The sequence below is a fragment of the Gymnoscopelus braueri genome, assembly GCF_963280865.1.
Source record: "Gymnoscopelus braueri genome assembly, chromosome: 2".
NCBI lineage: Eukaryota > Metazoa > Chordata > Actinopteri > Myctophiformes > Myctophidae > Gymnoscopelus > Gymnoscopelus braueri.
Window position 1 is genome coordinate 17580648 of NC_137604.1, and position 23779 is coordinate 17604426.

Genomic DNA, 23779 nt, shown 5'->3' on the forward strand with positions numbered 1-23779 from the left:
TGTTGTGAGGGGCTCATTGCGTGGGTGGAAATAATCTCAATCTCAATCTCAAATGCAAAATGCCACATAGGTCTTCATAAGAGTTGTGTGTGTGTGTATGTGTGCGTGCGTGAGTGCGTGCGCACTTCTGCGTGTGCGTGAGTGTGTGTGTGTGTGTGTGTATTTGCGCGAGACTTATTAGGATGTACACAGTCTCATTGCTCCAATGATTGCTTTAATTACCGTAAGCATATGGCACACCGATAATCCTTCACTGCAGGTTCATACACTTTGTGGCCACGTGAAGTAAGATTTATAATGGTGTGTTGTCTCACTGTGTCAATGAGGACAGTTTTTTTCCTCCCTTCAATCAAAAAGCTTATGGTGTTAAAACGTCCATGTGCCGACTGGAGTCAGTGATTGAAAACAGCCCCTTGCGGCAGAGGAAGGGGGGGGGAAATTGCCATTCTCAGCCCCCACATATCAATCAGAAGGGGCCCACAGCTGGTAAACGGAGGGTTTCACAACCACCTGGCACAATCACCACCCCTACAATAAGTCGTTTTCCTTCATGGAGAAGTGTAACTTTAATCAAGGGTAAAGGATGGAGATTTTTATAATGGAAGGTGTATCGCGCTGATTGCGGCCTTGAAAACAACACTGACATTAGTCTCTGCTCTAATGAGGCCTATATTCATGATGGAAGCAGCTGGCTGTTGTTTTCATAATGTGTCAATGTGTCTGGAGAGATGTTTTCATGTACTGGGTTGCTGTGTCAGCGTATAGGTGAGGGGACGGAACAATGACAAAAACTAAGCGCACAGACTACTATCACAATAGTGTGTGTGAGTGTGTGTGGTGATTGGTGCATGTATTTGTATATATCGTCGCAGTTGGGCAGATACCTCTTATCTCCATAGTTTAACCTTTTGTGTTTATTCGTAAATTAACGCCCTACTTGATCATACTACAGCGTCACACGAAAGCATCAAAAGTAGCAGATCCACAAGCTCGAAACGCGGCGCGTTGTCATTTTTGAAGCTCACAATACAAGCTCAGAACATCCTGAAAAGTAACACTTTTGGACATATGAGGTTTCCGCCCGACAGCGGCGATATTTGTGCGTCAGTGTGTTTGTGTGATCCAGCCAGATGTATGCACAGCAGAACATTGAGGTAACATGGTGTGGAATACTAATCCATTCGGCAGGATTAGCTGCAGTATAGTGTTCCAGGAGCACACTGGTTAAAACCCAGATTAGAATTACAGTCTGACAACCATATCAGTACTGCCATAGCAATTATCACCCTGAACCACGCGGGCGTGCACACACACACACACACACACACACACACACACACACACACACACACACACACACACACACACACACACACACACACACACACACACACACACACACGCACACACACACAGGCTTCCAGTTCAAAGCGGTTGTGACGAGTGCCAGCAAGGCAATCAAGGTCATGGCACCCACTTACGTTCAGGATATTATGATCCACTCCTACGCACCTTCCCACACACTTAGATCAGCTAAAACATGACTTGTGTCCCTCCCTTCCCTTCGACACCCTGGCCAACGCACCAAGCAAAGTCGTGAAAACTCACCTCTTCAGTCTTTATGTTTATTTATTTAGATTTTAAAGACCGTAGTGTCATTTGGCAGCAGGCTTTCCGCGGGTGCTTTGCTTTCTTTCCAAGGGTGCAGCTCTGCTGAAGTCACGACTTATTATTTAAACGTTTTTCACTAGCAGCTGTACATGTGAAATGAAGGAAGATTGGGCAACTACATGGCATATTCAATGCCTAAAATGTACAGCATATGTCATTTACAAAAAAAGCTGCGAGATGTGAGATTTGAGCACCTGCATTTCTCATGCCTGTATCTGTGTGCTTTGCTGCTGGGTTACAGCTGGCCACTTTGATCCACTGATCACCACTGGCTCTGGCTGGCCATGAACTAGACACACACTCACTCAACACCACTTGCAACCGACAGAAACAAACTCCTGCCTGTATGCACATAAACGTTTTAAACGAGCAGGTTTCAGATGGATAGACAGACAACTACAAAACATACGTAAACAATCAGGGACATGCTCTGGTAGCGGCATCTCTAGCAGCTTGTGTGTGTGTGTGTGTGTGTGTGTGTGTGTGTGTGTGTGTGTGTGTGTGTGTGTGTGTGTGTGTGTGTGTGTGTGTGTGTGTGTGTGTGTGTGTCCGTGTCCATGTTGTCCTCATGTATGTCCAGTAGGTCAGTAGCAGAGGCCCAGATAGGAAGTGACCCAGAGAGTTGTCTGAGCGCCGTGGGGTCGTCCCGCGGTCCCACGAGCGTTGGCCCATATCTCTGTTTAGCCTGAGCCTGGAGAAGACCCTGGACCAAACTCAGGACGGGACACAGGATTTCTGGGGGAATTCTCAGATCATGTCGGTCAGTAATGATACCAAAGTATCTACACACATACACACTTATCCACTTGAACCCTAGAGTCCCTATTCTGGGACAAACTTTCGGCCAAAATACAAGCTCAAAACGCATCGCAACACGATGCAGGGACTGGTATTGAGCCCTGAGGGACTCCGGTCAAATAAGTATATTAGGTTTGAATTTGTTGTGGAAACTCACACGTGTGCTCACACACATGGCCGTACATGACACAACATGTGCACACACACACACACACACACACACACACACACACACACGCGCGCGCGCGCGCGCACGCACACGCGCACGCACACGCACACGCACACATGCACGTACACTCACACAGACTCTCTCACACGCATGCCTACACGGACAGTACGCTTACACACATCCCCCATTATGTTTTTTCAAGTCACTTTGAATTAAACTGTGGTCCACTTAATCATGTCCATGACCTAAATTAGCACAATTATATGCTTTTTTTCTCCCCTTTTTCTTTTTACAGTAAGTCATTTGTCATTGGTTTGGTGGTTTCACACAAAATGTTAATGTGCAGCACATTTTTGCAAACCAGCAAAGACAATTCCTTACAAACTACCAAGGACACAACAATCTATGGAGTAAATCATGTCAAACTAAACTGACTTAACAAGTTACGTAGTCGGCTGCATTTTCAGAGTATGTTTGTTTTAATGATCAATTAAGTGATTGTGTTCCGTCTTGAATCAATGGGGCGGCTTCACACTGGATCCGTTTTCATTCTAAACGTTTCCCAGATCGAATGCTGGCCTGCATTCACATTGGCCAAGATCCAATCGCACCTCCTGTACCGATCCTACAGGTGGCGGCATGCACATAGTGTTTCCCCTGTGGACACAGACGTCATCAACTATGCGACAATGTTTGTGCTGGTCGCGCAGAAATATAGGGTTGCGGCTGGAGAGCTATGCTGGGGAGGGGAGGCGATCTATGTAAGTGCACGGTCTTTGGGGAGCCTCGCCCCGAAGCGGGGAGAACGCACTGAGCGCTCAACGCAGTGAGCGCAGAAGTCAAGGCACAGACTTCTGTGTTGTTGACGGACAACGGATGTACGCTTATGAGAAACAACACAAATAAAACCTGGTGAAACACTTGTGTGCATTAGCGCAAGATGAGGATACAGGAAACATTCAGTATAAATGTCCAGTTTGCTAACCTTCACAACTACTACTACTTTTGCATTTGAAACTTTAAATTTCTCTAAATATTATAAACTTTCACGACAGCTTAAGTACAAAAAAATATCATTTATGAAAAGGCAACTATAGTAGACTGAATGATATATATATATATATATATATATATATATATATATATATATATATATATATGCGCCCTGTGCTCTCCTTTTTCTCTATGAAGAAAAGTACAAGTACAGTTGACACAAACGCATTCCGCAACGCTGCCTGTCTGTTGTTTAATCTGCGCATCCGCGCATTACGTGCAGATCTCATCCTCTGGACTGCAAAGCCATAGCTGGTCATGTAGGAAGGTGTGCGATAGGATCGCGCTTGCCATAGTCTCCAAAGTAATAATAATAATAAGAGAAAGTTCACTTTTGGTTATTTAAAAAGAGTCTCCTTATTTTATGTATTAATTTATTAGCCCTACATGGGAGAAACGTTAACTTTAGAGCTTTGGTTAGAATTTAAAAAGACTGTAGAGCAGTTTGTGTGCAGACTCACCTTTTTATTTTTATTTATTTATGATTTGTGGGTCCAGCACTGTGTGTAAAAAAGAACTGTGGGGACGTGCATCTCCTGCCTTTGTTCATATTTAAAATAAAAATTATATTTTCCAATGCAAGATCAGTGTGGTTATCTGCTCTATATTGTAATATCAAAAATAGCAGATCAACAAGCTCAATGTGTCGCATTGCACCGCATTTTCAGCTTGTAGCTTAGCTATTTTTGCTACTTTTGCGTGACACTGTATGACAATAGGGCATTCATTTATGATGAAAAAGCATTAAAAGTTGCAATATGGGATACAGGGTTTCTTCCTAACAGCAAATATATGTAGTAGAGATGCGCGGATGGCCTCTCATGGTCATCCGAATCCGCATGTACAAATTAATTATCCAACCGCAATAATTATTTTATCCAATTTAAATATCCGCACCAACCGTTTCTCCCGTATGTCAAAATATTATTATTTTCTGGTATTCCCCGTTAGTTTTAGTAGGCTATTAGTTGTGCGATGCGATCACAAAATGCATTGTGCGTCTTTTTTTCAAACCGGTGCTGCGCTGACAGACTCTGTACGGCATCCAACATGCGGCATCCAACGGTTGGATGCCGCATGTATTTAGGTTGGATTCCAACCTACAGAGCGCACTGCTCTGCTGTGCTACTGCTTGGTGTGGATATGTTACGGCCATGGTTGAACCCCTGTGGATTGATCTGCGATGTGTTTTTGTTGGCTGTTTTTGTCGAGTTTATATACCGTCACCTATTCCAAATAGCGGGCCACTTCCGTCTAAAGGTACGCTTGCTTTCACATTGCAGCGTACCGTACCCGAAAACGCATGATCCGGATTCGAAACTGCCTCCGGAGGTGGTTTCGGGAACGGAACGGTGATCCGTTTATGCACCTGCCAAGCGGTCTGGAGTGCGCACCCGGGACCCGAGTGTGAAACGGCTGGTATCACACATGAAAACACGTTTTTCGAGGTTGTAAAGAAAAAGTTCCATGACATTTTGTTTCACAATAATTTTTTTAAATATTAATGTTATATTATCACTAAAATAGTGGTGTTTGGCCAATTATTTGGGGACTCGCCGGGCCTTTTGTAGCATCGTGTTTGTCTGTCCTGTGTGATCATGTTCCAGAGCACTGCGTTGAAGCTGCCGGCGTCAACAGCAGCTTATTTCATGGCGTTTGTTCTCCATCCGTCTGTCACTAAGGACACCGTATCATGAAATGAAATAAGCCTTAATTAGTTGACAGAGGGCTTGTTGCGTTGTGTTGTCTCTTGCTGTTTTGTTTGCTTGCTTTACAGCACTGATTCCCAAACAATGGCTCGGGACCCAAAATATATTTTTTCCCCTTTTTTTTAAACGTTTCATTTTGCGTTTTTTTTATTATTTCAAAAGATAACAAATCTAGCATTTTTCATAAGAATGTCTGATATTTTAATATGAATAAATAAAGAACTTTGAAGAAATAGCGAAAATAGTAGATCCACAAGCTTGTAGATCTGCTATTTTCACTATTAAATAGGGCTTGAGTGATTAATTTATAATGTATTTATGTACATTTGGGTCACGTCGTGGAGACGCCAAATTAATCAGAGCTGAACGTTTTGGGAACCCCTGGTTCACAGTAATGGGAGATAGATAGGTAGGGTTCACATGACGACATAGTGCGCTCCGGGTTTGAAGCCATTCATTAAAAAAAATCATTTTCACACAAGGCACAACATTTTATAGACCCAAAAAAATCCCTGCTAATAGTCTTTATAAAATTTTAGCAGAGTCTGTGCTGAAGCGAAAAGATTCCTTCTTAGCGATGGGATTCACATGCTGCCTTCAACGATGTGTCAGAGGGTAGGGGAGGGGAGGGATGGAGGGGATTTAAAGTCCATTTCACACTTGGCTTCAAAAATGGGTGCTGGTGTTTAGGTGCTGATAGACCCGCTCTGCTGCAACCGTAACCCTGCCTGCTCTGCACCACTCAAGCCCTGTTTATACCTTGTCGTATGACGGTTTCACACGGCGTACATAGCCGATGTACAAGTCCACAACGCGTCGCTTCCGCGACACGTTGTGGACTTGTACATCGGCTATGTACGACGAAGCATAAATCAGGCGTCGCACTCCTCACAAAGAGGGAATGTAGGATTTAGAGGAAATGTGCTTTTCCTCACTCCATTTCTCTCTCTCTCTCTGTTGATTTATACCTCTGCCCATAGGCGCCGGTCAGAAGGGCCTGAATGCCACCCCACTATTTAGCAATCGACTTGAAGATCTCGCCGACCGCTGGTCTATTCATTTTTTAGTGGTCTAGCACCCCACAGTTCCCATTGTGTTGCGCAATCGTTATTGCGTATTGGCTGTTTGCTTGCCTCTCACTGCAATGACCGCTCTGTTAGTGACTACGTGCAGTTGCTCTCTCAACTCGATCTACTAGGTGCCAGACGAGGTAATACACAACAAATCGTTGTTCTTTGTATGCTGGCTGTGGGTGTGAAAGATGCAGATGCCCGTGGGGCTCGGGCTGCAAGAATCAAATGCTGCTATGACTGACTGACCAGGGATGTCAGTCAGTCTGAAAGTTGTTCCCCCGTCAGTTAAAGAGAGAGCCGAGAGCGCACGCACAAAGCACATCAAACCTCTGTGGAATCAAAGTGCACCGTGTGATCATGGATTCCTTATTCATCGAGGTGAATGTCTCTTATTGTAGACAGCTAGGCTAGATTTCATTATGGAGTATAGCGGACATCTCGCCTACTGTGTTAGAACAGCATTTTAGGTTTGTCGGGTCCATAAAATAATGGGTGCCGTCCGGGTGCGTGTGGCTCCACTTGGATCTCGGAACCAATTTAAGTGGTCCATTAGGGTTTGGATCTGTCATTTTGAACCTGTGAAGAGCTCTATGTGTATAATATCTAATCTAATATCTTCACTATTTATTCTGACTTCCTTATTACTAAGTGATGTTTATTGAAACATGTAACAATTGTTTCATGTAGTTCTTCTAACTTTCACTGTAGAGTTCAGTAGGCTAAGCTTGAATTTCCCTTAAATAGAAAGTCTGAAAATTACTTGGACTCATTGTCCATTTCGTTACTTTTCAGAACTACACCAAAACTGACAGTGAACATCATGACGCCATAAACAGTGAACCAACACATCCAGACACTGACTGAACCAACAAGGGACAGATACAAATATGACATACAAAAACGCATTATAACTTTCCTTACTGGCAGGCCAGTCAGTCACTTCATTAAAAACTGAGCTGAGCTGAACAGAGCTCGACTGATTAAAGTCCTATTCTCTTTGTGTAAGCAATACTATCCAGATTGACATGCCAATAGCCTCTGTGTGTGTGTGTGTATGTGTGTGTGTGCGTGTGTGTGTGTGTGTGTGTGTGTGTGCGTGTGTGTGTGTGTGTGTGTGTGTGTGTGTGTGTGTGTGTGTGTGTGTGTGTGTGTGTGTGTGTGTGTGTATGTGTGTGTATGTGTGTGTGTGTGTGTGTGTGTGTGTGTGTGTGTGTGTGTGTGTGTGTGTGTGTGTATGCGTGTGCGTGTGCGTGTGCGTGTGCGTGTGCGAGTGAGAGCCAGACAGTCTGGCTACGTCTTCTCATCCACCAGCTGTGCAACATAAGCAGCACAAAAATTGTTTTCTCAGACTAAAGTGAAAGTACAAGTCTGGGTGCGATATTATTGCAGACCCTATGGTGCCTTAAGGATCTGGAGGCCCGTTTCAAGAGCTAATATGAGGCCCCCATATACAACCCCCCCGCCCGCCGCCGTGGGGGAACAGGTAAAAAAAAAAAAGGTTGCAGACTTCCACCATGGACAGACAGCTAAAACAACTCACTCACATTAAATTAACATAAGTAGTATTGTTTTGCCATTGTCATTACATGATTCACTTTCTTTCAAAAATAATCAGTGATTCATTTAGATGAGAACTGATTAAAGGAGAATACCGGACAAATTAAGTGTTGTCTTTGATGTCTCGTTACTCACCTATTGACGTGAAAAGTGGCGTTCTTTTTTTCCATCGATTCCCCTGTCGTCATTTTTTTAACCCCCTCCGTTGTCATAATGGGAGCGCGTGGGTTAGGGAGATTCGTCTATTATAACCGATGCATTTAACACTGGATGCTTGTTTCTTTCCAGAACCTGGCAACTCGTGTTGCCAGGTTCTTGAAACAAGCAACCAGTGTTAAGTCGTTCGGCAGTAGCGCTAGCCTCTCAGGCTAGCTACTCTCATGTTTGACTATCATGAGACTCCACAATGACTAGCAGTAGAGAAAAAAACAACTTTGCATCGGTTATAATAGACGAATCTCCCTAACCCACGCGCTCCCATTATGACAACGGAGGGGGTTTAAAAAATGACGACAGGGGAATCGATGGAAAAAAAGAACGCCACTTTTCACGTCAATAGGTGAGTAACGAGACATCAAAGACAACACTTAATTTGTCCGGTATTCTCCTTTAAATCGGATCCACCACCTGTTTACTCCACATGATATTAGACTGTATCTGACATCCACAAATAAACCAACAGTTTTATTATGATAAGCTACTCGCGGCACTTCTGTTATTAAATAAATGGGCAAAGAGACGAGTCCATGAACACACCATAACACATCACTCCCGGAGATTCACTGAAGGTCTGACTCTGTGAGTCTGCGACGGAGCCTGCCGTTCCAAATAGCTAAACTCTAAAGCTAAATTCTATTATTTAGAATGGAAAATAATCTTAATAACTGACAGTCAGTCGGAGGCCCCCCTGAGGGTGGAGGCCCGTTTCAATTGAAACGGGTGAAACATAGCAAAGGCCGCCACTGTGTCCTGCAAGACAGATGACAAGTTTGAGAAAGTGAAACTGCATTTTGTTCCAAATGGGCAGTTTAATTTAGTGTAGGGCCTAGAACACTATAAATGCAAACAACCAAACCAAATGGAGTAACATTTAAAATGAATAGTGCAATGGGTGGAAACCTCACACAAACTGTTACTTTTCACGATTCAAATAAAAACACGGCAAAAGTAGCAGATCTAGATGCTCAAAACGCATCTCTTTGCGCCGCGTTTCGAACTTGTGGATCTGCTACTTTTGAGTGACGCTGTATTATGATCAAGTAGGGAGTTAAGTTACGAAAAAACATACAAAGTTAGAATATGGAGATTAGAGGTTTCAGCCCGACAGCAACGATACATGTGGGAGCATGGAGTTGAGAGTATTGTTCCCCTCTGTCTGTCAGAAAGACATTTCAACATCTTGCAGAAATGTGGACCCCTCCAAATCCTCCCATAAGTCATCCTACTTGAAACCATGAAGCAGCATTATAGCTGCCCCATTGAGTCACATTTGAGCCCTAGAATGACGTGATTGTGTCTTTTGACTGACTTGTTAAACTGCAGTCAATATGGTTACATGATGTGTGAGAGAATGATATATCGTCGCTGTTGGGTGGAAACCTAATACATCCAAAACTGTTACTTTTCAGGAAATGGAAAAATGGCCCGTGTTTCAATGGAGCCCATGTAATTATTATTTAGTCACAAGCTCTTGTTAATACTTGTCTTTTCATTATGTAGCACTACCCCTTTAAGAGGTGTACATAAAAGGGGTGACGAGGTTTGCGGCCTTCTGTTTGGCCAGAAGCCAGCATTTGGGTGTTTGGTGAAAGACTTGGAGGCTTGACGTTATTCAGCCTAATACTGGGTAAGGAAACTTGTGAACCAATGTTAATCCTTTTGTAATTCATTTTTTGGCAATATGGTGACACCTTTTAGTGCGTGGCATTCTATATCTATATCCCCTTTACAGAATTCAGCAAGTGTGACATTTTAGAGGGGGAGCTGGGACACTGCCGGAATCGGTAAAGGGTAGAGGGATGGGTTTTTAAGAGGATGCTTGATATCAATGCTACAGTAGGCCTGCTTTTAGCCTAATTTATTTTCTGTATTTCCAGAGCCTTCAGGTCCTTTCTATGGTTAATTCTATCCTGTGGGCATTTATCAGTGGGAGCCTAAAGGATAATGTTGACTGGGTATGTTGTGTTATTTGGGTATGTTGTGTTATTTTGCTGGCAAAGATATTCAACATTTCTCAAAACTTTTCCGGATCTTTCGAAACTAGCAAATCTACAAGCTCACAACGCATCACATTGTGACCCGTTGTGAGCTTGTGGATCACCTATTTTCTCTATTTTTGTGCGACACTTTCATACGACAAAGTGCAGTATAAAACAGGGCATTATTTCATGAAAAAACATTAAAAGATGACTATGGAGATACAAGGTTTCTGCCCCACAGCGACGATGTGACATATCTAATCTGTGTGTTTCTTGTGTTCATGGAAACGCGGAAGCTGTCAATCAATAGCAAACATCAACCTGGGATGTTAATTAAATGGCCTGATAAATACTTTATCTCAGCTCATTAATGCCCATGGACATTTAATCTCTACCGGGTTAATGTGATCACGTCACCTTTGGCCGTAATCCGTCTGACAGAAAGCATGCTCCAGCATGTGGAGATTGCATTAATTGATAGTCGATAATAATGCCTTTAACACTGCTGACATTATCGTTGTTGTCGGGCAAAAATCTTCATATCTATCTCCATATTTCAATGTTTTATGTTTTATTTTACTGTAACTTAATGCCCTACTTCTCCATACTACACTAACACTAAAGTAGCTAAAATAGTCGATCTACCAGCTCACAATGCGTTGCATCGTGAGCTTAAACATGCTATTTTCACTAGTAATTTTGAAAGTGAATGTGGTTAAGTCTGCCTAAATTGAACCAATGAAAAGTATTAACAATCTTAGATCCATTAGAACACTGAAAGGTAACAGCTTAGGACAGATTTCCACCCTACAGTGACGATATATTGCAAGTATTATGACTTTGTATGTAAGGAATTCTAAACAGTCCAATCTACCTGTGAGGGATAGATTAATGGAGAGATGGCACACAAAATAATGAGCTGTCTTTGGTTTAATGAGATAATGTTCACTTGGGTTGATTAATTTGGGCTTCCCCGAGGCGTCATATTAGTCAAAATGTCTATAAAATTAAATGTATTCCTGATTTTCTTTTTACCAAAATGACCTCACGTGTATTAGAATTGGAGATGTGGGAAATGTATTCATGTGGGGGGGGGGGGCTAGCACTTCATGGGCATGACAGTCTGAGCGATCCATGGTCTTTCGTGTTCTCTGAAAAAGAACATTGAACTTCACTAAACTGTTTCCTCAACACGCCATGAATGTCAATGGTTTTCCTGGCCTGATGTCTGCTTCAGGCTATAGGAATTATTTTTGCTGTGCTGTTGTTGCGCCTCAGAAGTAGCCACATTCATCTCCAAACCAGTTTACATCGTCGCTGTCGGGCAGAAACCTTGAATATGTTTTTTTATGTTTATGCCACTGAAGGTTTGCAATAGAGTAGTGGTTCCCAACCTAAATGTATTCTATTAGGCTACTACACAACAATATTGAGTGGATAATGTAGATCTGATGGGAAACTATGTTGATGATGATGGGACTGTCTTTAGTGTGTCTGCTGCTTTCTTGTCATAGTTTGAGCCACAACTATGGCTGCAGAGAGAAAGACAGCATCAGCAACAGATCAGCTATTTTCACTATTTTAGAAATAGGGCTTAAGTGATTAATTCATAATGCATGTTTGTACGTTTGGGTCACGGGGGAGACACCAAATGTATCTTTTGGGTCTCGAGCTGGAAATGTTTGGGAACCCCTCACAGTCAGTATGTAATGGAACCTGCAACTGTATCTGCATGGATACAACAAATATCCTCTTTCCATTACACATCAACATCAGTGATATAATACACAGTAATAAGAATTATGTAGAACTAACCAACAAAATGTAAATGCAAGGAATTATTATCATTATATTCTATGCACAAATTAATCGCACATTTTGTGCAAATTTTTGCACACATCACAAGTGGTGAAAAAAACTACAAACATTCAGCTTCAAAAAAGGGGAGGCCTAATAGCTCAATAGCCCCACAATACGGTTTCACGTACATTTACAAAAATTGGTATTCACCTGTATCATGTCCTGACTTACAAAAAAATCTCTTGGAGCCATGACCTAAACTCAACAGGAAGCCATTTTGAATTTATTTGTGGCGTTTTAGTGCATTTTAAGCCATTTACACGGTTTACAAACTCAAACTCTCTTAGGAGGATAATCAGTTCCACCCCAAACTCAAACTTAAAGACTGCAACAATGAAAAGTTGTCAAAAGTGTGAGTTTTGGGAAAACGGAGTGAACATGTTCCATGTTTCTCTGCTAAACAGGAAGTGAAAATAGGCAATCTATAAGGTCATGTTTTTCTTTTTTCTATGTAACTTATGAACTGATTGCCATACAGACATGTGGGTGACCTCATTGGACTTGGTTCAGAATTGTCTTTCATTGGTTTTACATAGCCCCTCCCACTTTTCTGATTGGTCGATATTTGATAGTTCCTGATAGTTGACCTGCTTGTCGTAGTCATTTGTGACCTCCAACTAACAATTGAAAATAGTTAACATACATGTTCCTGTAATCCACAATTTTCTAAATGTCTTATATTTACAAAATCTTCTGCAACACAGAAACGGGACAAAACCATTAGAGTAATGGAGGTCGTCAGAGCAGTTAAAGTCAAGCTGAAATGAAAAATGTGTTTCTAACGATATTGGATCACTTCCTCCTTCTCCGGGGTGCTACATCCTCTCGATAGGGGCTCCTCCTCACTGGCAGGTGAGCCAGTAGGGTACAATAGTGGAAAAACACGTAACACATGTGGGGAGAGGTAATTGGCATGACGACAAAAAAATGTAAACAGAAAAAAAAACCATCCTCATTATTGTGCAAAACAAAGTTTTGGTGAGCGGTTTCAAAGGGTGCGTATGTGTGTGTGTCTGTTTGTCCGGGGATAATTTTGCAAACTGCTGGAATGATCAGTGCAAAATGAAAAAAGAAAGTGATTATTATAATTTTTTTGTACTTTTAGAATGTATACTTGAAGTCAGTTGAAGTTGGATTGGGCTGAAACTTTGCCTAAATATGGAGTTGACTGACATCATAGTATTGACATAGACTGGACACATGACACCCAAGATCCACATGGAAGTCATGCCATTATTAGACCCCTTCTTGTTACTTTTCAACATTCAAATCAGCGATTCCCAAAAGCCATTTGAATTCAAAACCCCATCGCTGTGACTGGCAGAGATGCGTGCAACTCTCCGCTCAATGTCCTACCTCCCTATCCTTTTTCAGTTGAAAATACATCACGATTACAGAAGTTAGATACTTGCGAAATACCATTTGAGCTTGATTTTGGGCTGAGTGAGTGGTTCTCACTGGTGCTCTGAGGAAAGTGGAAGGCTGTTCCTTTTAAAGGTCTTCAGGTTTCTGGTTACAGCTAGTGCACACCCTTACAGGGTGGTCCCAGCCCCACGAAGGAACTGCCCGACGCTCCGGGGAGCAGTCATCACACACGCCTTGCCCGCAGGCGCGACAGTGGTGCTTTGACAGCACGGCACTGAAGTTGCGTTGGCAGTTGTGGCAGCACAGGATATCCTGGTCAGGCACCCAGTATGCCGGACGTGCAGCGTCCTTCACCAGGCCAAGGGGGACGTCAATAGCAGTGACCACAGCCCCTAACGTGTTGCTCACTGCTTCTCCAACCCGCCTCGCCAGCGTTCCACCCTCCTCTTTCTTAAGCTTAACCTCCAGAAGTTCTGCCTGTGAAGCTCTCTGCTCAAAGCAGACATCACAGATTCTAACAGGGCCCAGACCCCACCCTTTCTCAGGGATGGGCGTGGCTTTAGAAGAGCAGCCATCGCAAAAGCCCTCTCCGCACGCACGGCAGTGATGCTTAGTGTCGTTGTCCTGGAAGACTGCATCACACTTATGGCACACCAGGATGAGGGAGTTGGGTTTCCAGTAAGCCGGGGCGATCTGATCCGTCAGCCAGGAGGTTACGGCCTTGGCTGGCTTTACACTGATCTCTGATATAGACTGGGCCACCAAGTTGACTTCATCCAAAAGACGCTGCGCTGCGTTGTTATTGTCCTTCAAGAAGCCATTAAACCCTGGCCATATGTGCTGGATCTCAGTGCGGACGGCTGTCTCCACAGGATCTTGGTTTCCATACCAGAACTGACGGCTTCGATAGATCACTCCACAGTTTGGACATTCAACTACATACCCAGACCAGGCATACTTGGCGAGGCCCATCCATGGAGAGTCACAGGAGGCTGAGGTCTTGGATACTACCACAACATCCTTTCCTTTTTCATAGCAAGCCTTGCAAGTGTAAATGCAATTGTCATACTGTGCAGAGTAGTGGCAGCGCTGCTTGGTATCATGGCATATACCTTCCTCTAAGTGGTTCATGCTTTTCTGGCAGCCAGCACCACAACTGAGGCAAACACTTGAACAAGTGAAATACTCATCAGGGAAGAAGCAACTGCGGGCTACAAGGCCATCTGCGATCTCCCCATTGAAGCGCTCACTCAGGGCCTGAAGGACCTTGAAGATGACACCAGGGGTGCGAGGGGAGCGGGTAGTTATGTTGTCCAGGAGCTGCTCTAGGTTGTTCCGCAGGCCACGGAAGTCAGTGGGAGGGCTGAGGGTTTGTGTACCCTGGTACTGAACAGAACTAAAGGCCTTTGGGAAATGACCCAGCTTCTTAAAGCGCTCCAATAGTAGCCGAACCACCGACTCGGATGGATTATCTGAACCAAGTAGCTTGGTGTGGACCGTTTCATGAAAGATGATCACCGCAGGGCCGAGGGTGGACAGGGGGAAGTGCTTCAGGTAGGCATGAGACGCATCACCAAGGAACTTAAAGAGGTCGTCGTGGAGGCGGTCGGTGTACGTGCGGTAGATGATAAGATCAGAAATTGCGAGTATCTTGAGTAAGATGCGAGTCTTCTGGCCCTGTTTGGAGCTGTTCCCCTGCAGACCCTCTGTATCAATGACCACCACTTTGTGGAGAGGGTCAAATGCGGCCCACACCCCCACTGTGCAGGACTCTTGTGTCGGGGATGTCTTGAACACCTCCCTGCCCGTGAAGAACGTGTGGTTCAGGGTGTGGGACTTGCCTTCTCCTGTGTTGCCAAAGATGGACACCACCTTCAGCAATTGGTCAGGTTCACAGTTCAGTTTCTTCAGGAACACTGCTTCATCCCTTATCTGCATTTCGTCCTTCTCGTCGACCAGGAGAAAACTAGACACATGCTCCAACAGTTGTTCTCCCCGAGCTTTGGTGTCATCGGCCGCTTGAGCGGAAGAGGTCGGGGCCGAGTCGACCTCGGCAGGTTTCTCTGGCGGAGGATACGAGGTGAGCCGGTGTTTCTTTTCTTTACCTCCACTGTGGGTACCTTTCTGACAGTCTTGGCACAAGCTCACCGTACAGTTGTGGCAGCAGCCCACAGATGTATGCCGTTTGTCATTGTCCAAGCTTCCATTACCTCCTTCGCAGTTGTCGCAATGGGGTACATGGCCAGGCCCTGCCTGAACCTTCTCATGGTTCTTCAGATGCTCCAGGTTATGGGGCTCAAACTCACAGTGAACGCACTGCGAGGTCTTACATTCAAACCAAGCCTCCTCAGAACCATCACACACATAAAGTTCTTGACATATCAGACCAGTATTGAGTCCCTTTTCTGAAGATAAGCCATGTCCACTCATCTTTTCTCACAAGAGAAATTTGTACACCGCTTTGGCTACAACAACAATCCAAGACAAATTAATTGAACATATGCTCGCCACGTGGGAATACTGTCTGCACTCTCTGTGCTACAAAATAATACTGTAATCAGTGGGAAAAACAACAGCTTTGTAGATTCAGCAAGTTATGAACAGATGAAATTACAAACTTCTTAATAATGAAAAATATGCAAATAAACAATTAGGCCAAATTAACACAAATCTTTCTGCAAGGTATTTCGTCACCTATTGTTTATGAAATGATGAATACTATTAATGTCTGCAGCTGCCACAACACGTAAATAATTAGAGATATTGTTGAAGATATTGTAAAACCCGGCCAGTACTACACCATCAAAACAATGAACTCTCCCTGAAGATGAACGTGCAAATGTTAACGGATCTGCAAACGGCTCTAGCTCGCCAGCTTATTCTCAGCAGATGTACAGCTTTTGGCTACAAATTTAAATTGATTAGCAGGCCAACAAGCACCAGCAGTTCTCTCATGTCCTATAGAGGAAACTCAACAATAACAGCAATACTGACAAATTCTCACTTATCATCTATCTGCAGGTTCTTTTCTTCAATAAATGAACAAGGGAAATGTGCACAAATTGAGTCTGAAGGACATCCAAAGAATAATGTTGCATCAATGTCTTTCCGAGCAGGACCGTTGTGTTCAGTAGCGCCGTCCCTGTCCAGTTAGCTAAGTTCATGGCCAGTCTATGTCTTTAGTCACCTATGACATATCTATGATGTATCTCTGACGTATGACCCCATATTTGGGGAAATGTTCAGCTTGATCTGACCACCAATGACCCCCATTTAAAGACTTTAAACATGCATATAAGTACTTCCTTGGCCTACCAGCAGTGACAGTTTGGGAGATTAGCCACAGACAGACAAACCATTTGAAGATATTAGGCCTCTTACAGCAGTGGTTCTCAAAGTGGGGTCCGGGGACCCCAAGGAGTCCTTGAGGTGGTTCCAGGTTGTCCCCAACCAAATTAGTTAATATAACATCAAAATAAGTGTAACCACTTTAACCCTATACATCAGCTATTTGAAAATAGAAGATCTACAAGCTCAAACATTTTCAGATGGGGGTCAGCAGCCAAATACATAATAATGTAGGGGTCTTGACAAGAAAAGGCTTAAAAACAAACTAATGAATGAATGAATAACTGCACGGCTTCCAAGTGGACCTCTGATGTCATAATGGCGATGCCATATTGATGACACCAGTCTTTGCCAAATATGCAGCGACGGCAGGATGATGGATCTGAGATTATGAATTCACACAATGTGAAATAAATGAACACATTATTCACAATATCTGAAAAATAAATATTCTATTCTATCTCCTTAGCCTATACAGGCAGCGTGCACAAGACATGCAGTGCTGATCGGTTTGTGAGATTAGCCGACAGACAGACACTCTTCTAGACCTCTACGAGCCACGCTGTAATACTGCAGTACTATACTGTAAACTACATAATGACTGATATCTTGGGAGATATTTCCTCAATCAAGGAAATGTCTTCATTTTTATTTATTTTTTAAACTTTTTGTCATTTTGTTTGAGTTTCCACTGTGTGTGTGTGTGTGTGTGTGTGTGTGTGTGTGTGTGTGTGTGTGTGTGTGTGCGATAAAATGTTTTCATGCCTCAGCAGGAGCTGCAGCTCAGACGTGTTGTAGGGCTGGAGGACACAGAGATATGCTCCCATAATCACATGACCATAGCTGTCCACCAGGGAGGTGCTCTGAGGACAACACAGGAAGTTATGTCCTGAGTGAACCATAGAGTATATATAAGAACTAGAGAACGGACGGCCTGGGGGCTGCATTAACTGTGGCCCTGGCCAGACGGTGAAGTCATAAAGTTTTGGTTTACTGTAGCTCCGAAGAGTTTTCAAATCTAACCCAACAGACTCTTCTGAGTTTAATCCTATATTAAAATTGGCTGGCTTAAGGGAGGACTGGCCTGCGGGCCGGTGGGCGGACCTCTGTCACCATGACTCAGCTATAACCATATAAGGAGTTCCCAATGCAGCTACACCCAAATATGGAGTGTGTTGTCTAACCCTCAATGTGTCGTCATGGCATCAGCAAACAAATCAGTCAGCTCCACATATGGGCACTAAAAGGGGGCATGCCCACACAGGCATATACTGATGACATCAGAGATCTCCATATATGGGCATAAAAGGGACAAGGACTGACAGATACAGATATCTCCATATATGGGCATACAAGGGGACAAGGACTGACAGATACAGAGATCTTCATATATGGGCACAAAAGGGACAAGGACTGACCATTTGGTTCCTAACTATCAATCATTTAGCTGGGGACCCCCTGGAATCCCCTCAATTACCCCCTGGGGTTCCCAGACCCCACTTTGAGAACCCTCCGCATTTTGCAAAATTGATCAAAGATTTGAGTATGGCCTGTCAGTCTGGCCGCCAGTTGATCACGGCTTCAGCGGAGCAACAGAATGGTCGGTGAGAGCAGGCAATACACAACCATTTGTGCACACACACTGGGGGAATCGTATAATATCTCCAGAAACCCCCCTATGACGGGGGGCGCACGCACATACCTAAGCACACACAAATAACAGTAAGCAAGCAAATCTACACTCCTGATTTTTTTTGTCATGTCAGTATGACCCTCCATTTACCCCACCACTCCCACTCTTAATATTTACAGGCGTAGGATTTATACCAGCGACCTCACCCTCCTAATGCAGCCAGCCCTCCTTAACGGACACCTCTAATAATATGCTTCAGTATTATGGCCTGCTGTTGAATATTTTAGGCCCGCCTAATGAATTCAAGCAATCATACAGTATACGGTGGGAACAGACATACTGTTAATACTGTGTTCACCGAGCATCGCTTCACATTTGTCTCCTTTTTTATATCATGTAAAATGAACCCGACGATGCCATCTTACTGCATTAGAGTAGCTGAACAGAGATAAAATGAGGTATGCGGGCGTGCAATTTGCATTTATATCCACGATTACAGTCAGAGTGATGAGTCATTGTCAGGCAGAGAAGAAAGCAGCGCCATCATTCCAGCCTGGCATCGCCGAGGCCACCTATTCATTTCCTCTAATAAACTCTTTGGGTTTCTAAAGTAATTCCTCCCAAAGGGGGCATGAACTAACGAACGGTACGCCCTCCTGCCAGCAGTTGCAACCTGTGCAGCACCTTTTCATTTCGTTGCTGTTGTGGCAGAAACCTCTTATCTCCATATTCTAACTTTTTTTGTGTGTAAATGAAAGCCCTACTTGATCATACTGCAGTGTCACACAAAAGCATCAAAAGTACAGTAGCAGATCCACAGGCTTGAGCTTGTAGATCTGCTACTTTTTTTTACTTGAATCCTGAAAATTAACAGTTTTGGACATTAGTTTCCACCCGACAGAGACGATTTGAATCTTCTCCCCCCATACCGTCTGTCTTTGCTTTTCCTTTCTCTCATCATGTCATCCATAATGGAAGATCATATTTCTAATGCGGTCTTTTTAAGTGTGTGTGCGTGTCCTTGTGTGTGTGTGGGGTCTGTGTGCACAAACAAGGAAGGAGAAGGATCACTGCATCCGATGAGGACGGATGTCAAGTTGAGAACGAATAGTGGGCTCTCCCTTTTTTGGAGACATGATGATGTCCTGGACCTTCTATTGCTACGCTGTGGAATCATCAGTTTTAATTTAACACTTAGAGGGTTACATTTCTTTAACACACAGGATTGTACAGCCATGATGGCAACCTCTCCAAGGGACGGAAGGACGGACGGACAGACAGACTCTTTTCATTTGCAAGTCCAACATTATCAGCTCTGACCATGTCATTTCAGCAAAGAAATAGGCCTAAAGGAAAAAGAAAAAAACATAAACAAACAAACAAGAAAGTCACAGAAAGTCTTTTTGTATATTGGCCCTCATTTATCAACGGAGCGTATAAACCGGCTTATATTTTTCCATATATTCGGCCGTACACCAACGTCGAAGTCACATTTATCAACGAATCCTACACAGCCAATCCTGGCGTACATCAGGTCGGAGCTTTGATAAATCTCACGTCTGAAAACGAGCGTCATTTAAATAACACGCCCTTAAATATTCTGGAAACACCCCGATTTTACGACGTGAAGAACCGAAAAGAAAGAGTTTGGCTGGCTCGCCTCGCTGCCTGTCAAGTCACACACACACACACACACACACACACACACACACACACACATGCACACGCATCTCTCTCTCTCTCTCTCTCTCACTCACTCACTCGCTCACTCGCTCGCTCGCTCGCTCACTCACTCACACACACACACACACACACACACGCCCAACTGTGTCTCTCATGTAATCCGTAGCGGTACAATCTTTGTCACGTAGGCTTGTAGCCTAAATGAATGACATACAGTGGGTGCGTTCGAAAATACAGCACTGAGCGCACTGGCCAATACAAACTAATAGGCGAGTGTGCTCCGGTGCGTCATTTTCGAACGCGCCCAATTATGATACCAATCACATAGCCATGAATGGAATACGTTTGTATATTAATTTATTTAACCCATACCGAGCAGTGCACAAGCAGTCATGTAGGATATTCCCCGTGAGACTCGGACAGGCGGGAGTGATTCTGTCCCGCCACGTTAATAAGAGATTGGAGCGTCGGGTTTATATCCTTAACCCAGCCAGGTTGTAGTCTTCAAAACTCTCTATGACATAACTCCTCCATAACATAGGACAAGCTACTGTAAGTTTGTACACCTCACTGTCCATGAAAAGATCGTCGGGATCCCGAAAATGCGCTCGCAGAAGCACTGTATATTTTGAAAATAGCAGATCTACAAGCTCACAACGCGTGGCGATGCGACCCGTTTTTGAGCTTGCAATTTTAAAATAGCCAATGCAACTGAATGACTGCTAAAGCAGTTTGTTTAAATTAGTTTATAAAATGTGATATTTTCACAGGGATTATTTATTAGTGTTGTAGATATACATTTAAGAGTGGATTATGTGTCCATGATGCCTGTCAGACAGTCAGACAATTCTGCTCCGCAGGTCTAGAATGGAATAAACGGGTGCAGTCAACAACTGGTCTCGACCAGACGTGAGATCTCAGCCTACGGTAGGATGAAGCCCATGTCAGGATATATTGATAAATGCCGAAAGGTGCGGTGATCTCGCCGTACGCCCATTATTTGGGCTGCACCGCGTTGATAAATGAGGGCCATTGTGTACATATTTGTGCAAAAAACATTTTAACATACTGCATGTGGGGGCAAGGTCTTTACACACCGGGAGTGTCACAAACTATTACATTGGTGATGCTTCATACAGTCTGATGCTTTTATTCGCATTGGAAAATAGGCCTCAATTAAAAAAAGTAATTACTTTGCTTTATCGCCAGGTAATATTCACCTTCTGTGAATTAATGCAAAAATAATCACTCAAAATAAACACGGTGTCTAAGGACCTTCACACATTATGTTTTAACTATACGGTAAAGGCAATTTTAATATCATCCATTGCACCAAACATTTTTAATTCACATAGTTATAAACAAGACCAGGAGACCTGGTTCTGCCAGACCCAGAATAAATTCCTTTTCCTTTTATGCCCATGTATGGACGAAAGGGGGACAAAATATATTCAGCACTGTGATTGGCTAGCGAGACACATGATGACATTAATAACCTATATATATAGGATTATGCACTTCAAAAAAATCCATTTTTTTTAAGTGAGCTCCATCACTATGGGGGACGAAACTTGAACCCTCTTTTATGCCCATGTATGGACGAAATAGGGACAAAGCTAGCCTGGTAAACCCTCCCTCCGGAAATCTCATTTCCATTTGATTCCAGGAGTGAGTCTGGCCTGCAGACCTATTATGGGCAATTTGGCTGTGGGCTGGAGCTGGGCGGGAGTAATGTAGCTTTGATGTCCAAGTGGCCCTTTGATGTCCAATTAAGCCACTTTAGGCTGCAGTGATTATCACCAGGAGTAATTGGTTTGTCTTTGATGTTAATGAGCAGCTTGTATGAAAGGTGTATTGATTAATGACGTGTGAACCACTCGGGTTCCACCTGATTGGCCTACCCCCGCTGTCAATCGCAAAACAATGAGCGAGGACGCTGATTGGCTCGGTTATTTGGTAATGCACTAGAAACGCCCATACAAGCCTTCATGCCAGACTCACTCCTGAAATAAAATACAAATGAGATTTCTGGAGGGAGGGTTTACCAGGCTAGGACAAAGCCTCATGTAGGCCGACCCCTTGGGTCTGGCAAATATGAAATTGAGTGGATAGCACAGGCGACTGCGACGAGTTGTGAGCCTGTATACATCAGGTATTTTTTGGAAAATGTTTAAATCAAAATTTTGAAAACGGAAAAGCTTGAATAGAGCATCTATAGCCTATAAATACATAAACATCTTGAAAAGTTGGAAGTTGTGAGCATTTTTAACAACACAAAACTTCTTTAATGGGTGTCCATGGCACATCATACTTTCAAATAGTGGTCTGTAATAGTGGCAAACCGACGGACTGAATGCTAACTTAAAAAAACAAGACCAGGAGACCTGGTTCTGCCAGACCCAGAATAAATTCCTAGTACGTAACACACCTACAAACCTCTTTTATGCCCATGTATGGACGAAAGGGACAGACCGGTCCCTTTTTATGCCCATGTATGGACGAAAGGGACAGACCGGTCCCTTTTATGCCCATGTATGGTCGAAAGGGGGACAGACAAAGCCTCATGTAGGCCGACCCCCTGGGTCTGGCAAAAACTGTAAGCCAGCATAAGGTGCTAAAGTTCAGCTGTCTTTCTTCTTAGACTTGAGGAAGGGCTGGTGGAGCACGTCGTACAGACATCTGGCTTTTTGCGGTCCTAAACCTGGACAGAGGCCCAGGTCTTCTTTAGAAGCGCCGACGATCCCCTCAACAGAAGAGAAGGTAGACAGGAGCGTAATGGCGTCGGTCTTGTTGATGGACCTCACGGTGGTCAGGCAGTCGGTCACCGTGGACAAATAGTCTTTCTCCACACGCTCCTTCAGGAGATCCGCGGGCTTCTTCTCGTAGGACTTGTACGTCTCCAGGTAGCGTCCCGCCTCCTCCGGGCTCCAGGCCAAGATGAGAGTGCAGTCGGCCATGATGCAGACGCGGGCGAGCTCCTTCAGCGAGTGGTGGGGGTCCTTCACGTCCACCTGAACCAGTAGCACTCGCAGGGTGAAGCCGCGTCCCAGCTGTTTGAGGCGATCGTGGATGTAGTTGGGGTTGAGGTTGTGGTACCTGAGACTGAGGAAGAGGGCGCACGTCGTCTGTCCCATGACGTAGTCCGGCACGACGTCGCCGAACTCCCACGGGACGCTCCGCACGAACTTCAGAATGGGGTTTCCTCTCTGTCGGGGGCTGACCACCATGCTGCTTCCTGAGCCCACTGGCTTGTTCCCCAGGCTGATCCCTGCGTCTGACCTTTGACCGTCTACGCATGTTTGGCCGCCGTCAGTCATCTTGAGTTTCCTGTTTGTGCTTAAAGCCTGGTGATCCAGAGAGAGAGAGAGAGAATTGAAGATGATGATTGATGATTATGAAGATGACTGTTAACGGTTACTTTTCAGGAAATGGAAAATAGAACCTGTTTCCCAATCAATTGATCCAGCGTAGTTAATATTTAGTCACAAGCTCTTGTCAATACTTTTCATTGGTTAACTGTGCTATGTGTGTATGAAACCCACAGACAAACTTAACATTAACCAGTTTTCACTTTCATCACATCGTCTATTTTCTCCACGTTTGTGCGACACAACGCGTGATTACGGAGATACAAGGTCTCTCTGTTCAACAACGATAAACAA

At 44.0% G+C, this 23779-nt stretch overlaps 2 protein-coding genes across 2 annotated transcripts; both read right to left on the reverse strand.

Annotated features, from left to right (window-relative positions):
* Window positions 1–13579: 13579 nt before the first annotated feature.
* Window positions 13580–15883, reverse strand: LOC308073483 (zinc finger FYVE domain-containing protein 1-like; the record flags this gene model as incomplete). Its single annotated transcript, XM_080412407.1, has 1 exon — window positions 13580–15883. The coding sequence occupies one exon, from the start codon at window positions 15881–15883 to the stop codon at window positions 13580–13582; it is 2304 nt and encodes a 767-aa protein (XP_080268533.1).
* Window positions 15884–22738: 6855 nt separating this feature from the next.
* On the reverse strand, window positions 22739–23434 carry LOC308094518 (DNA excision repair protein ERCC-1-like; the record flags this gene model as incomplete). Its single annotated transcript, XM_080441242.1, has 1 exon — window positions 22739–23434. The coding sequence occupies one exon, from the start codon at window positions 23432–23434 to the stop codon at window positions 22739–22741; it is 696 nt and encodes a 231-aa protein (XP_080297368.1).
* Window positions 23435–23779: the final 345 nt, after the last annotated feature.